At 44.3% G+C, this 12,554-nt stretch overlaps 1 protein-coding gene across 2 annotated transcripts in view; it reads right to left on the reverse strand.

The window, feature by feature from the left end:
- The window catches only part of DOCK1 (dedicator of cytokinesis 1), a 444,845-nt gene that overhangs the window by 65,776 nt on the left and 366,515 nt on the right, over positions 1-12,554 (reverse strand). For both annotated transcript variants that reach the window (XM_019728239.2, XM_019728238.2), the window contains exon 33: positions 6,828-6,976. In XM_019728239.2, coding sequence (XP_019583798.2) covers positions 6,828-6,976 — 149 coding nt within the window. The remainder of the gene's footprint in view (positions 1-6,827; positions 6,977-12,554) is intronic.

The raw sequence follows: 12,554 nt of genomic DNA on the forward strand, positions 1-12,554 counted from the left end.
CTGTGACAGAACACTCCACGAACAGGCCCTCACAGCGAGTCCTGTTTGATTTGGTTAAAGGAGATGGTGGGAGTTTGGGCATCTCTTTGCTGAAGGGCTTTTAAGAATCGAATTCAATGTAATCACAACTCCTGGAGTCAAGGGTGTTAGCTTCTGTGATCTCTCAGGCCACTTTTGGGTCTGGGGTTCAATGAAACAAAAGCCTATTTCTTATGCCATATTTCCCCATTCAGCATCCAACACAATGGAATCAAGTACTACTTTGAAATTGAATGTGAAAATCAACCAATCAACAAACAGAATCCCGAAGAACTGAAGAATAAACAAGATGAAATTGCTACCAAACTTGTTCACATTCATATTACTGTGCAAAATCTCTTGGCTTTCCCATCATGTGGCAGAAGCTGCAAACATCCACTTGGGTTATTCAATTATTTGCTTAAGTTACCAGCATGGGCGGGAGGAAGAGAGCATTCAAACGGGCTCAGAAACATCGAAGACACACAGATTCCTCATGTTTCAATACTGTCCCAACTAAAGGGGAATTGCGGGGGTCGTGGAACATTTTACTGACCTTGCAAAGAGGGCAGAAAACAGCTCCATGGCTGAAAACATGATTTTGCTGTGGAGCCTTTTTCATTCCCTTTCTATTAATGGTATACAGACCGTACGGTCATTTGCTGCAATTCTCATCTGGGAGTTGTGTATTTTCCAAAGACATAACAAATGGAATTCTTTAAAAAGGTGCCAGGAGAGAATTGCAAGTATTTTTTTCTTTTTTAACTTTTAGAAACTGGTTATTTTCCGTCAACCTTATTTCCATTTTGCTTCCGAGTTTGTGGTAGAACCGCTTAGGACCACTCACTCAGCGGCTGTTCCTACCCCCCCAATGTCCCGGAGGGCTGCAGACCAGTCCTGGGCGGCAGGAGAGCATGCTAGTCTTTCATAGGAAATGGCTGGACAGGCTCCAGGGCACCTGTGCTTTCAGAGCAACCTGCGACCTCAGGTTGAGCAGCAGTGAACTCGGGAGCTGGAGCCGTCCACCGCCCTGAAATTCCTCCACGGTCAGACTCTTCAGCAGCGGCCTTTTCAATCTCTCCAGGGTCTCTGTAGAAGCAGGGATCAGGCGTGACCTCCCGCGGGTGTTCGAGGGAGATGGTGCCACACATGTGCAGAACTTCCCGGGTCAGCACCCCCACATCAGACCCACGGAGGGGGCTCCCTTGTTGTTGCATGGATGGCAATGTTCCCATGGTGCAGAGGAGAGTCTGTGTTACACAGACAATGGCAGGCAGGCCACGAGAAGGCGCCTCTGTGAGAGGCTGGTGCTCAGCCGGGGGATCTGTACCCACCGGAAGTCTTAGCTCCCGGAAGGCTCCTGATCTGGTTAGTGAAGGACCCAGGACTGACGCAGCCGGCTCTAGGAGTGGGTCCCGGGGCAGCAGCAAACCAGCACAGCTCGCTGGCCGGTATTCCTGGATGATAGGACACTGATACCAGCTGGGTTTTCAATGGCAACAGCACGAGCTGCCAGCAGAAGCTTCTTGCAGGTTCTCTCCAGATTGACAGTGGATGCCATCACTTTCCCATTGTAGATGGACTGTTCCATTTGCCAGTCAAGGCGGGAGGCACCTCAGTGGGTTCTCGCTGCAAGGAACTCGAGGACACCCTCCTGCTTCATGTTCAGGACCCCATGGGCTCTGCTCACGGTGAAAGATTCCCTTTGTTACGTGCGAAGTGAGAACAATGCCAGGTAGCGCGGAAAAGCTAAGGTATGTTTTCTTTATGAAGAAAAATCCAGTGAAGCTGCGACGTGAACGTTACTCATATGGGGTTAGGGGACTCAGCAAGATGGGGGCGACGTGGGCTGCAGGCCGGTGAAGGTAACACAGCTCAGTAGGTCTCCATGAACGTCTAAGGGGCACGAGGATGCCCATGCCTCCAACCTCTCCCTGCTAGCTTAGCAGATCCTGAAATCTTCACACACACAATCTCCCCTTTGGAAAAAAAAATCAAGATTTCCAAAAGTCCTAGTTTAAGTGTAAACATGCTACCCTGGGGGTGGGGTCAGTGCACAGTGAACACAACTGCTGGGGTGACTTGAGGAGGGGACGAGTTACAAGGAAATAGACCAGAGATGTGTCCTCTGGGACAAATGGACAAGAGAGAGGCCAGAGGAGAGGACACTGCTGGAGAATAGAAGGGGCATGCAGACCATAGAAGACCCTTAGAAAGGGCTAGGAGAACCAGGATGGCCAATGGGAGCTGGAGCATTGGAGGCCCTCAAAGAGAATGGAAGAGCAGAAAAGACTGGAAGTGGGCTTTTGTTGAGTGGGTGCAGAGAAGGCCACATGGACAGGACAGAGAAATCACAGTGGACACATAAACAGCGCAGATGATGGAGGGTGGCTGGAATATGTAGGGTCAACAGTAGCCGCCACAGGGCAGGAAGGGGTCACCCACGGGGGGCACAGCTAGAGTGGACACCCAGCTGAGGATGTACTCCTGCCTCCTTGCTGATGGAGTATTCACAACACAAGTGCTAAAGAGAAAGACAACCCGAAAAGAAGGTGCCATCCCTCTGTCACCATCCCACCAACAGAGGATGAATCAGACCCAGGGGGCCGGGGGATGGAACAGAGCAGTTCAGATCACAGAAAAGTTATATCGCACCCCATCTCCCGCAGTGGCTTCCCTCTGGACCACAGGTCCGCTCAGGTGTGAACACCAGCCAACATGAGGCATTTGCTCTGTAGGTGCAAAGGAATTCTAGAAGACCTCAAGGCCACTTGGACACATGTGGGCCTTCTGGTTCATGTGCTTCCGCCTGGTGCATGCTCCTCCCACACTGGGTCAGGTCAGCTCTCCCCCATGGCCTCAGGTCCCTGCACGGCACGTCCTCTTACACGTGCCTTCTGTTATCACTAGAGAATCTTAGTCAGCTGGCCTTTGCAGACACCTGTGAGGACCCACCCAGCACGAACAGTATCAAGTTGACTTAGCACAGCCTCAGCCCAAGAGAGAGCATCCCAGACCCAGGACACGGCACACGGATGGGGAGCACCGTGCCACCCCCATCCCACCACCAGGAGAGCCCCTTCAGGGCACGGACCCTGGGGAGTCCACACTAATACCCAGGACCCAGGCAAGGATACGCCTGTTCTGCCCAAAGATTCATGCTCTTCTTGCAACAGTGGAGATTGGGAAGAAGCCGACTCCGGCGGAAATGCATGTGGAAGGACATTCGAGTGAAGTGCCCTCCCTGCAGCCAAAGAACACAGGGGCAGCACCTCTGGAGAGCTCTGGATGAGCCCATCTGTAATACGCGCTTTTGAAATTCCACTAATGGGTTGGTGCAGCTTCATCTTGAGTAAAACGGCAGGTTTTTCTCCTGACTCTAGCAAGTCCCCTCACCCCCTCCAACGCTGAGTGTGATATGCCCGAAGGTAAAGCATATTTCACAAACAGTAGCATATTAATAGCCCAACTCTGAAACGCATAGCAACCTTTAAACAAGTAAGCTGCACCACATGTTACAGAGCACTAAAGTTCTGCAAAAATGAAAACCCTTAACGTCTTCCCCTCACTCCATTAGGTCTGCACATCTGCTATGGAAGTTGAGCCAATTTAAGCCCTTGTTGATGTGACGAATAAGGTTAGATAATTGGATTGGTGGCGGATTAGTTAACAGGAGCCAATCGGCCGTGTCCTAGAAGCTTCCTAGGATGGAGGCAGGGAGGGCTGACTGCTGTTCTCCCCATGTGCCTGCCCACGACACATGCACTCACACCCCTTGCAAGGCAGAGAAGGCAGGCCTTGTGCTTCAGGAAGAGCAGCTGATGAAAGATAAGAGTTAAACTGAGAACAGGAAGGAGTTAGAAAAGATCCAGCTAGTTGAGAGACAAGTGTTACGGTCCCGGAGAGCCCTGAACTAGGGACTGGGAGAAGCAGACGGATGCTGGAGATGAGATGGGAAGACCTGTAGCCACCAAGGAGGCCAGGAGAGAAAACAAAGACATGGCCAGTGTAACCCGTCCCCATAAAGCAAATGACGAGGAGCCTGGTGGAAATAGGATGACGGGGATGCAGCAGGTCTGGGAAAGATGAAGTCCCACATGACATCCCACGTGACATTCTACCTGACATCTATTGGCTGAGACAGGCCAATAGAAAAATAAATTGAGATATCCCAACAGAAAAGGAAATTGATCTTTTCCCAATTCACAAAAATGGATTACCATAGTAGGGAGATTTTTGTTCATAAGTTTTAGGTTTTTTGCCTTTATTTTTAAAACCTTTGGTGTGTCCTACCACTTGTCCGAAAAGATGGTCCCAGCAGATGACAATACAAATGGCCAATGATTATGGACCAAAATATTCAAGTAGCTCACCATGCTTAGCCTGACAGTGGGTTTTGTGGACCTGCGTCTTCATGTGTGTGCTTCTATCAACACACATCCAAGCGAGGCCTATTTCATGGTAGTGAAATCGTTCGTAAATTAGAAGTAAATGTGCATGAGTACTTCATGGTATTTCTCAAACACTTCTATTTTCTGGAAAGATGTCACTTGATATTGGCCAGATTCTGAAGCCACTGATGGGAGGAGAGGGTTGAGAATGGAGGCAAAAGTGCTGCAACTCTCATTACTCTGTGTCATTTACTGAGAAACTAGAGCCCCTGTGAACTGGAGATGAAGCACTTCTGCAGATGGTGTCTGAAGATATGTGAAAGGCCTGGTGAAACAGGAAAGAGGCAAAAAGAGTGGGTGGAAGAAGAGGGAAAATTCAGAAATCTTTAGTTCAACTGCCTTTGACCTCATTTTCACCCAAAGGCTGCTCCAAAGAATGGCAAGGTCTTTGATCTTTGTTTCTTGGGCTAGTGGCTTTTATCTATACAAATACATTTTCCTCCTTTACCTGATTCTTTAATTCCATGGCATGTTTTTCATAAGGTCCTTACTTGGGGCTTTAGTCATATAAAATTCAAAAGGTCCAATGCATTTTCTGCCCAGGAAAAAGCATTTTAAATTACAATTCCTAGTTCTGGTGAGTTGACAGTGAGATTGGACCATGATTTAGTTAGTGCCAGCAGCAGTGGAGATGGGTCAAATCTTATGGCAAGAACATTTAAAAAACTGGCAATAATGTCAAAAGTTACAAAAATGTTTTGAATCAGCAATTCCACTTTCGAGGATGTACACTGAGAAAACTATCAAAAGAAAGTCAAGCTATCTATATGCATGTGTTCATTGCACATTTATTCAGAGCAGTGAAAACCTGCAACAACCTAAATGCCCAACTAAAGGGGATGCACAAGAGAAGATTAGCCAAGTTATTTTATGAAATGTTATGCCATATTTAAAATCATGGTTACTAAGTTATAATCAAGGAAAATGATTTTAATAAATTGTCAAAGAAAAAGAACAACAAAAAATTTGGACAATGTTTACAACATTACAATTACATATGTACGAAGACAGTGAACCAGAGAAACAAATACAGCTGTTCTTTTAAAATAGTCTCTTTAATTTTACGAATAAATAAATGTAAGGAAATCTTCCTCACCTATGGGAGGAAGGAAGGAAGGAAGGAAGGAAGGAAGGAAGGAAGGAAGGAAGGAAGGAAGGAAGGAAGGAAGGAAGAAAAGATGGACGGACTTTACGGGTTTGATTTTATTCACTTCTCACAGCATCACTTTGGAGCAGATTCTATTTTTATATCCATTTTACAGCTCTAAGTTGGACATTTAAAGATGTTCAGTCATTTGCTCAAGACCCAGGTAGTACCAAGCTAAGCCAGGGATGGTGGACCACCTGACATCTGTGTCTAAACCCAACTCCTACTCACTTTTAGCTTTGTATCTGTTTTTCGTTTTAGGAAATAGCAAAATTATTCTTCATGGCTACTTACTACCTTTGGGCAATAATGATGAAAACTGACCAATAAACTCTATGAACTATTCAAAACTCCCTTAAACTAGAAAGTACAATGGTAGGGAAGGATAAATCTACTCTTTAAATATTAGATCTCACTAAAGTCATGCTACCTTGATTGATTGAAGCTTAGGTTTCCTTTCAATACAGGATTTTTTTCTGAAAATTCCTCAAAAATCTATGTAAAATAAATATTCACATATTTGAACAAAGTTTGCTTTCAATGTTGAGGACCCCCTATCGTTTGGGGTCTTCTCTTGCCTCCTGCAAAGCGTCATGGCCAAACCCTGAGTCCACTGGGAGGAAGCCAGTGTGGGTGTGTACCCACCCGTGAACACGGGAGCACCTTCCTTCTTTTCACGGAATCCAAGGAAGGAGGTTTTGTGACTTCTCAAGCACAAATAATTCAGATTTTGTCCTTCCTGTTGATATAGTATGTTTTGAGCTCTTTACACCCACTTTCTTTGAGCAATTCCCATTAGTTCTATTGCTCAGGTAAAAGACCGAGGCACACATTTAAAAGAATAAAAGCCAAGCCGTTAGACTTTCAAATAACATAAGTCAGCAACAAGCATCCAAGTCTCAGAGAATACAACAACACCTGATTCAATGCTCTAGGTGTGCACGTACCAAGGAGGGTGGGAAAGAGGCTTTTATCCAGGGTTTAATGTGTTAATCCAGATAAAATAAGTAAGTGAAAGCTAAAAACAGAACGATTCTCCCTAAAGATGAGAGCAAAGGACGATAGGCTTATTCAATAAGGAAAGTGCTAGGATCTTTCTGCTTTCCATGTTCCACACCTTTAACTCTAGAACCGTCCACAAGTCTGTCTCCAGGTTCTCAGGCCTGCTGTTCCCCCCTTCCCCTCCCACCACTGCACACCCAAGTCCTTACCATCTGGAAGCTGCGGGTGGAGTGGAACTCACACTGCATCATATCGAAGAAGATGGGGATGGTCGCTTTGCGCAGCTCTGTCTCAGGAATTAGTGTCATTTCCAATATCGGGCCGACCATTTCGGGAATGAACTTTATCTTGTGCTGACCTTGAATAGAGAAATGCATTATTCAGGAATTAAAAAAAAGGATTCTACAACGGGCTTCAGTGGACACCACAAAACAACACTGACACTGTGATGGTGAAGGCTAGGATCTTGGGAATGTGCACCCATTTGTCACCTGCTGGCATTTCAAGCGTGGCCAGTCTTTAAGAAGTGGACTATATTCTAATTGTTGTAAGTGGATCTATTAAAAACTCCGCCCAATATAAGGGCGGTAGTCATGACAGTCATGATGTGTACAATATAAAAGATTAATACTGTTTTACAAATAGACAATGATCACACAGATCAAGGATATGAGCAGCTAATGGGGACCCAGCTATGGACAGAGTGGGGCTGGGAGGTGGAACACTCAGGAACTCGTAAAGTGGGCCATGAACAAGAAAGTCCATAAAGCGAGGGAGTTAGAGGAGATGGTCTCTTGGGTCCCCTCTCACTCCAACATCTTATAAATAATTTTCTATCCGGCGCCTCTATAAAAAATGCAGAGTGATTTCTGTGACATTCTGAATGGCTACAATCAAAGAAATCAAAGCACAGCCCTGAGAATATGAAGTGGAAACAGAAATGACTCTGCCTTCTTTGGCTATTACTTGATTGTAAAACGCTTATTGGAATACCTACTTTATTAATCTCAACTCACCTATCTTGTCCAGATACGATTTTTAAGGAATTCAGGGAAAGGTTGCCCAAACGTCGTTTTTAAACTAACACTACTACCAATATGAATAATAATGAATTTTATAATATCAGCCGGGTGAAAATGCCTCATTGAATTATCAGGATAACCTTGTGAGACGGCCACCATCCCTCTTTCTTTGACGGACTTTGTTTTGGTTGGAAATCTTGGTCTTGTGTCGTTGGAGGCCTCTGCCTTTGACTCAGACAGATACTGCTAACTCAGAATCTTTGTCAGACAAGCCTGTTGTTGTCCAGAGACAGGCGGGAGCTGTGGGGCGACTCTCCGCTCAGCACCTGCCTCCTGTGAGTATGGGTTTTGCTGCCACGGTGCCCCCTCCCCCCAGCAAGGGCCCCCACACTCTTAGGGTTATTGGCTCTGAATCCCTGAGAGCTGGCAGTGACAGGTGAGCTTGTAGAGAACTTGAAAGGAACTAAGAGAGGTCTGAGGGGAGGCAGGTAGAGGAAGCTGCAAAACCACTACCTTCTCTCACTGCCTGGAAAGAAGCTGCTGGAAAATTCATTTCTAAAAAGGGGGAGCTGACTTTATTTAGAGTGACATGATTAAACTTAGAGGCAGGTACTGTCAGGAAAGTGGCCTTTTAAAAGTCCTACCCTCTTGTTTTTAATTTCAGAAATCTTGATTTATGTTCATTTTGCACCATTATAATCTACATCATTTTATTTCCAGCATATTATAGGAGAATGCACAAGAATAAATGCTTGAATGAATTATTTGTGACATTTTGTTATTAACACCAGGATTTATCCTGAGTTAATCAATCTTACTAATATTTTTACACAATCAGGAAATAGAATGGATACTCTGAAGAATTTAGTCTTCATTATAACTCAGCTAATACAGGTTTCTGTAAAGAGAGCCATTAAAGAAATTTGGCTATTATAAATAACTACACTTGATGAAATACATAATACTCATAATTAGCCTAAATTAATATATTTCCAAAATTTGTATTGGGTGGACACATATGCAAAATGTAACCTAATAAGGAATCCGAACATAATTAAAATCTTATATTTCCAACATTTAATAAATCATCAATGTTTTGACTAAGGCTATATTATAATGTGATTCTCATCACTTCCCTAAATGCTTCATATTTCTGAAAGGCATGTAACTGCCACGTGCAAAGCATTCTCTTAAAAATGCTATTATATTCCGTCTCTCAGGTGACACTTTCCTTGTATTATGACTAAAAAATGTCAAGAGCCGATGTTTCAGAAAACGTGACAGTGACAGCAGGGTGTTCATCAGCCACAACTTGAGTGTCGTAAGAGTGCTCTGTCTGTCACGGCTTGCTCTTACTCTTCCAAGATGGGAGAGCCGCCTAAGGCAGTAACAAGTGGTTGTACACAGAGGGAAAGGAAAAATTACAAGGCGAGTCTGGCCTAATCTTCGATTCTGACACTTCCCAGTAATGCAGGAAACACTGGCTGGGGCCAGCACTGAGCTCTGTCAACAGTGACACCCCTGCGGACCTAACCTTCGAGAAGGAATGGTCTTCAGGGTGAGATATCCCCCACTATTCACCTATTTTTGGTGTGTTTTTTTTGACATTTTCATTATGGCTTTCCCCTGGAGCATATCTTACTCAAATTTAATGTTAAACTCATTATCAGTGAGGATCAAAGAGACTCCTATAGTGTCGACTTCAAGAAAATAAAGGCTGCCTTTTCTTTTCCTTTCAAGAAAAAGGAACAAGCTAATTATCAGATCACAACGAAAATATTTCACCTCCTGTCACCCTGCCAGTCTCCTAGTTACCACTCCCAAATTCTTTACAACCCACTAGAGTCTTTCTTATAGTTACTTATAGAATACAAACTATTCTATATATCCTTATAGAATATAAAGCTGTTTCCCCTGGGAATGGACAGCACCGTCTCTGGGAAGCCAGGCGTACCCCCAGCCCCCTGGGGGTTTGGCTGATCTCCTTACAATTACGACTGTTCAGAAATCTGGGCTGATATCCCAGGAAAGCTCCACATACACAGGGCAGACAGTGAAAGTGAGCAGGCCTCATTGTATGTGAGTTTACTGAAAAGCACACGATTTGTCCAGTCCCCAGAAAGATACATGGAGGGAATCCCTGCCTGAAAAATATCCCAGACTGAACCCGGCTGCCAAGGATCTCACTGCGAGCACGGGTTCAGGCAGGGTGGGGTACAGCGCGGTGGCTCCAACGTGCTATCCCTAGTAAACTGAGTGTAAAGCCAGGCGGCAAAGGAGAAAGGGAGAGCGGGTGCTCCCCCAGGCCGCCTCACGGGGCACACTTTGATACCTAACTGAAGGGCTGGGTACGTAAGCACATTGCCCCCGCCTTTTTTAGGAGACAGGCTGCTTTTGGTTTCCTTTCTCAGACTCAAATATGACAGGTTTGGAGGATAAAGAAAGTGCGCTCTGTCCTGTGGGGCAGTGCCGTTTGCACCTGCAGTAAATCGAGCAACAGTCTCGGGCCCTTGCAGTGAAGCTGCACACAGCTGCGATCTGACACGCTCATTTCAAAGAACCCACATGTTACTGGGGAGACTCATGGAGCATTCGGCTCAAGGCCTGATCGAAGGATAGGTGATAATTGTAAGATGGTAAGTACATCTGACTTCTACTTTTATTTTCTTGGCAGAGCCAGTTATGTTACCCTGCCAATACCTTTGCAAAATTAAGCCCATTTAAAAACAAAACAAAAACTATGTAGAAAACAGGTTGTGGACACCTCGGGGAGTTGTGCTCACGTACATTTCTGGAGTGGCAGTCTCGGCAGTGACACTTGCAGGCAGGCTTCCATAACTGAAATTCGCAGCAGGAGAGAACCAGGCTGCCAGGTGACCCCAAGGACCTATTCTTAGCCATCTGAGGGGCTGCTTTGGGCAGATCCTGTGGGTCGCCAGTACTTTTCGGTCATGGTTTACATGTGACCTCTTGGCCGCTTGTCAGGCCAGAGTCGACGGACTTGGTTGAAAAGCTACAAAGCAGATCTTGTGTATGAATCACAGTATTCAAATTGGCAACTGACAGGATGAAACGAGGCATCTTAACTGCATCCTGTACGCACCAAATCAGAAGTGTTCTGTCACTCGACTCAGCCTATTTGAAGCATAATGACAGATGGTGTCAAGAGGACCAACAACTGCAGAAGGGCTTTAAAGATCTGATTTACACCACAGGGTGCATTCACAGAAGGTCTGGACGTGGCATCACAGAAAAGCTCACCGTCTCTGGGCCTAGCTCATCTTTCTCCGTTGGAGTCATGAGCATCAACAAAATGAAATGCAGCCAGTTTCAAATGGTGATCAGTCTCAGGGACTCCAAAGGTGACCTTGGAAATACTTAAAACGAAAACCGAAAAGACAGGAGCACCCATCAGTCAGGCCAGCTGTGGCTCCCACTGAGACTTGGCGGCTCCCTCTATGGCAGGGAGTGACCCTTCAATCGAGGGGCCAGAGAGAGGAGAGGAGTGTCTTGGGGGAGCATAAGGGGCCAGAAAGGGCTGAGTTGGGGCAGCAGCTATTAATCAAGCAAGAAGGACACATTTTAATATGTTAGTGATCAGTCTGAATATGTAAGATCATGTCACCTGCAGATAGAGAGATTGTATTTCTTCCTTTCTGACCTGAATGCCTTTCTTTCTTTTTCTGGCCTAATTGCTTGGCTCAGACTTCTAGCACGATGTTAAATAGGAAAGACAAGAGTGGGAATCCTTGTCTGGTTCCTGATCTTAAATGAGAAGCTTTTAATTGCTCACCACAGAGTATATTATTAATAGTTGTGAGCTTGTCATATACAGCCTTTATTACGTCAAGGTACAATTCTTTTATACCTAGTTTGTTAAGAGTATCTATCACGAAAGGGTATTGAATACTGTCAAGTGCTTTTTCGCCATTTATTGAAATATTCCTATGATTTTTATCCTTTATTCTGTTAATGTAGTATTATTGCTTTTATTGATTTGAATATGTCAAACCATCCTTGCATCCTAGGGGTAAATCCCACTTGATCCTGGTGTATGATCTTTTTAATGTGCTGTTGATCCAGTTTGGTAGTTTTTGTTGAGGATTTTTGCATCTATGTTCATCAGAGGTAGTGGCCTACAGATTACTTTCTTTTATTGTAGTGTCTTGTCTGGCTTTGGTATCAGGGTAATGCTTTCCTCATAAAATGAGTTTGGAAGTGTCTCTACCTCTTCAATTTTTTGGAACACTTTAAGAAGGATTGGCATTAGTTAATTCTCCTTGAAATGTTGGCTAGAATTCACCAGTAAAGATAACTGGTGTTGGCTTTTTATTTGTAATTTTTCGATTGCTGAGTCACTCTCCTTACTTGTTATTGGTCTATATAGATTTTTTAATTCTTCATGATTCGGTCATCACAAGTTGTGTGTTTCTAGGAATTTGTCCATTTCTTCTAGGTTATCAAATTTGTTGGGATATAATTGTTCACAGTAGTCTCTTATAATCCTTTTCATTTCTGTGGCATCAGTTGTAGTGTGCCCTTTTTCATTTCTGATTTTATTTATTTAGGTCTTTTCTCCTTTTTTTCTTAATTAATCTAGCTAAAGTTTTGCCAATTTTGTTTATCTTTTCAAAAAACCAACTCTTAAGTTTTGTTGAATTTTTCTATTCTCTATTTCATTTATTTCTGTTTTAATCTTTATTATTTCCTTCCATCTGCCCACTTTAGGCTTAGTTTGTTCTTTCTCTAGTTCCTTGAGGTGTAAGCTTAAGTTGTTTATTTGAGATCTTTCTTTACTGGTAAAGCCAACGCTACAGACCAAAGGGACCTAAAAGATATAATGGAACCTTCCACCTAACAGCAGCAGAATACACATTTTTCTCAACTACATGTGGAATGTTTTTCAGGATAGAT

The sequence above is a fragment of the Rhinolophus sinicus genome, linkage group LG07 (genome assembly GCF_036562045.2).
Source record: "Rhinolophus sinicus isolate RSC01 linkage group LG07, ASM3656204v1, whole genome shotgun sequence".
Lineage (NCBI taxonomy): Eukaryota > Metazoa > Chordata > Mammalia > Chiroptera > Rhinolophidae > Rhinolophus > Rhinolophus sinicus.